This window comes from Nannospalax galili, unplaced genomic scaffold (genome assembly GCF_000622305.1).
Source record: "Nannospalax galili isolate Female #2095 unplaced genomic scaffold, S.galili_v1.0 scaffold1172, whole genome shotgun sequence".
Classification (NCBI taxonomy): Eukaryota; Metazoa; Chordata; class Mammalia; order Rodentia; family Spalacidae; genus Nannospalax; species Nannospalax galili.
In genome coordinates this window covers 107,365-110,127 of record NW_008331229.1, presented here as the reverse complement: position 1 = coordinate 110,127, position 2,763 = coordinate 107,365, and the positions used below count along the sequence as shown (strand labels likewise).

The 2,763-nt window shown below is 40.2% G+C and overlaps 1 gene segment (V, D, J or C); it reads right to left on the bottom strand.

Moving 5' to 3' along the window:
• Positions 1-126: 126 nt before the first annotated feature.
• Positions 127-773, bottom strand: LOC103726171. The segment is given in 2 exon segments: positions 127-455; positions 725-773. Coding segments are annotated over 2 exon segments (378 nt in total).
• Between the last annotated feature and the right edge of the window lie 1,990 nt (positions 774-2,763).

Below are 2,763 nucleotides of genomic sequence, written 5' to 3'. Positions count from 1 at the left end.
AGTGAGCTCTGTAAGCTTTCTGATTCATAAATCAGGCACAGTCTCTCAGGCAGATGGAGGAAGTGTGCAGGTCCAGGACTGTGTGGGGTGGAAGCAGCTGGTGAGACTCTGAGTGGGGGTTTTTGTTCAAGTGTGAAGCACTGTGGGAGGAGAACTATAATGCTGCTGACAGTAATAATCTGCCAGATCTTCAGCCTGGACACTGCTGATGGTCAGAGTGAAATCTGTCCCAGACCCACTGCCTATGAAGCGATCAGGGACCCCAGATTCCCGTGTGGATGCCCCGTAGATAAGCAGTTTGGGAGCCTGTCCTGGTTTCTGCTGGTACCAGGCCAAGTAGTGGTAAGTACCATCTGAAATACTCTGACTGGATTTGCAGTTAATGGTGGCCCTCTGTCCTGCTGACACTGCCAGAGAGCGAGGAGACTGGGTCATAATGATTTCCCCACAGGCACCTGTAATTAGGAAGAAACAATGGTCATACACACATACACACACACACACACACAAACTCATATATAAATATATACATATATACAAATATATAGAGAGATTTTATAATAGAAGCATTGGAAGTTGACATTTATAATCTGTAAAGGTATTATGTCAGTATTCACAATTTGTTCATATAGGAAATAGTAATTAATATCTCATTACATCTTATAATTATCTGTATCTCCTTAATAATATTAATCTAATACTGCAATAGTCGTAAAATTCTCACCAGACACCCAGAACAGCAGGGCCATGAGGACCTGGGTCTGTGGCACCATGTTGCTGTATATGTCTCTGATGCACCTCAGTTTTCACTAATGAGGCCTGGTTTATAAAATCTGAGCAGCTGGGCTGGGCCTGGAGGGGCCTATGCAAAACAGTCAGCAGATATAAAGGCAGATTGTTGGGCATGAGGGCACCTGGTGTAAATCAACTACAGAAAAATACTATCATGGAAAGTGAAAGTAATGAGTGGAAAGGAAGTCAACAGGCTCAACAATGAACTCAGAGCTCTGAAACCACAAACTACTAGACACACTAATAACAAGATTTAGTTTAAAATCTAGGACACATTTCAGTGCATTTAGTTTTAAAGACATGGTGTAAGAACGACCTCAATTCTCCAATCCTAGGTCCACCTCAGTTCCTCTGCACCTGATCTCTGGATTAGCTTCCTAACCTAGACTCGCTAACCCCCCTAGCATAGATTGCTAAATCCCTCCTCAGGAGTTTCAGATCCCCATCTTCCCCTGGCTCCTGACCTGCCTGACAGACCTGCCCATCCAGGACTCTGGTAAGTCAGATCTCAACCACCAAGTCTCTATTCCATTCCTCTGCAGCCTCAACACTTCCAATCTACTCCAGCCCTACCCTGTGCCCTGATATCCTTGAACTCAGACCCACTCCAAGTCCTGGGCAACAAATCCCTGAACTAGGTTCCTGACCCAGACCAGCTAAACCTCCTAGCTTAGATTGCTAAATCCTTTCTCAGGTGATCCTAGGTAAATAATAAAACGTGCCAAAAACGAATGCCGAACAAGGACAAAATAAATGAGCAAATATCTCAAGAGTGAGAGGAGAACGAGAGAAAGGAAGGAAGAACTGGAGACAGAAGAGAGAGGAAGATGGTTTAGCTGGGAGGCACAAAAAAGAGTAAAGAAACAGAAAGACAAGCAAGCAACAACTGTTTATTGATTTTTTATCCCAAACTTCATACTAGGTATTGATCAAATTTATATTCCTCTCTCCCACCTGCACCCTCTACCAACACATGCCCAATTTCATCTTCTCTGTACCCCTCCATGCACATACACACATACACACACACACACACACACACACACACACACACACACATACACACTCACAGACTCACTCGTAAAGTGCTGGAAAAGAGAAATTGTCTGTTAGAACAACAATGATGAATATAGTTTTGCAAGGTCTTATGATAGTTTGAGTCTAACAGTAGCATTTACTGTGCATTTATCTGAGATTGTATCTCTGCAAAGGTGTGATGTCAGAGGAACTCATAGACACTAAGCTGAATCTTACTACCTCCAAAGCTGTAAGAATTAATCTGTAACATTTTCGGTTAACAGGTTTATAGTCATATTTCAATGACAGCCCAAGGAATCTAAGGTGTGGAAAACTATTTTTGTGAAAAGATATAATTAAGGATTTTTCTCATATTTTTTAGTTTATTTTTTTAATTTTTTTTTTAAATTTAGTAACCACATGATTAGAAGAAGCATTTCTTTACAGCTTTAACATGTTCAGTAACACATTCCAGAGAAAGGATACCTCTCTATCAAAGGTGGCCATAAATTTTTAGGTTCACAGTTGAATTAATACAGTCATACAATATTGAACTCAGTATAAACCCCATAAGACAAAAAATTGAATGAGTTTTTACCCTTTAAAATGATCTCCATTTCATTGTAAAGCATGCCCTTTCCTACATTTTTAATGCTACTAACACATGTTTCCACAAGTGTCTTTAAATAAAAAGAGAGGATTTTTCTCATATTTTATTTTATTACAAATAAAGGAATACAGACAGTGCTTCTGGTCCCAGCCAGAGGCATTTAGGTCTCTCACCAAATCAGTAAAATAAGGTAAGAAGTAGAAATCTGCAGCCTTTGTTTAGAAGACTTTATATTCAAAAGAGAACTGAGTAGGAAGAGGTACATGACCATTGCACAAAAATGATGAATTCCAGGAGCATGAAAAAAAATCTCCTGATTTTCTTTCACTAGCCCAGATCACTGA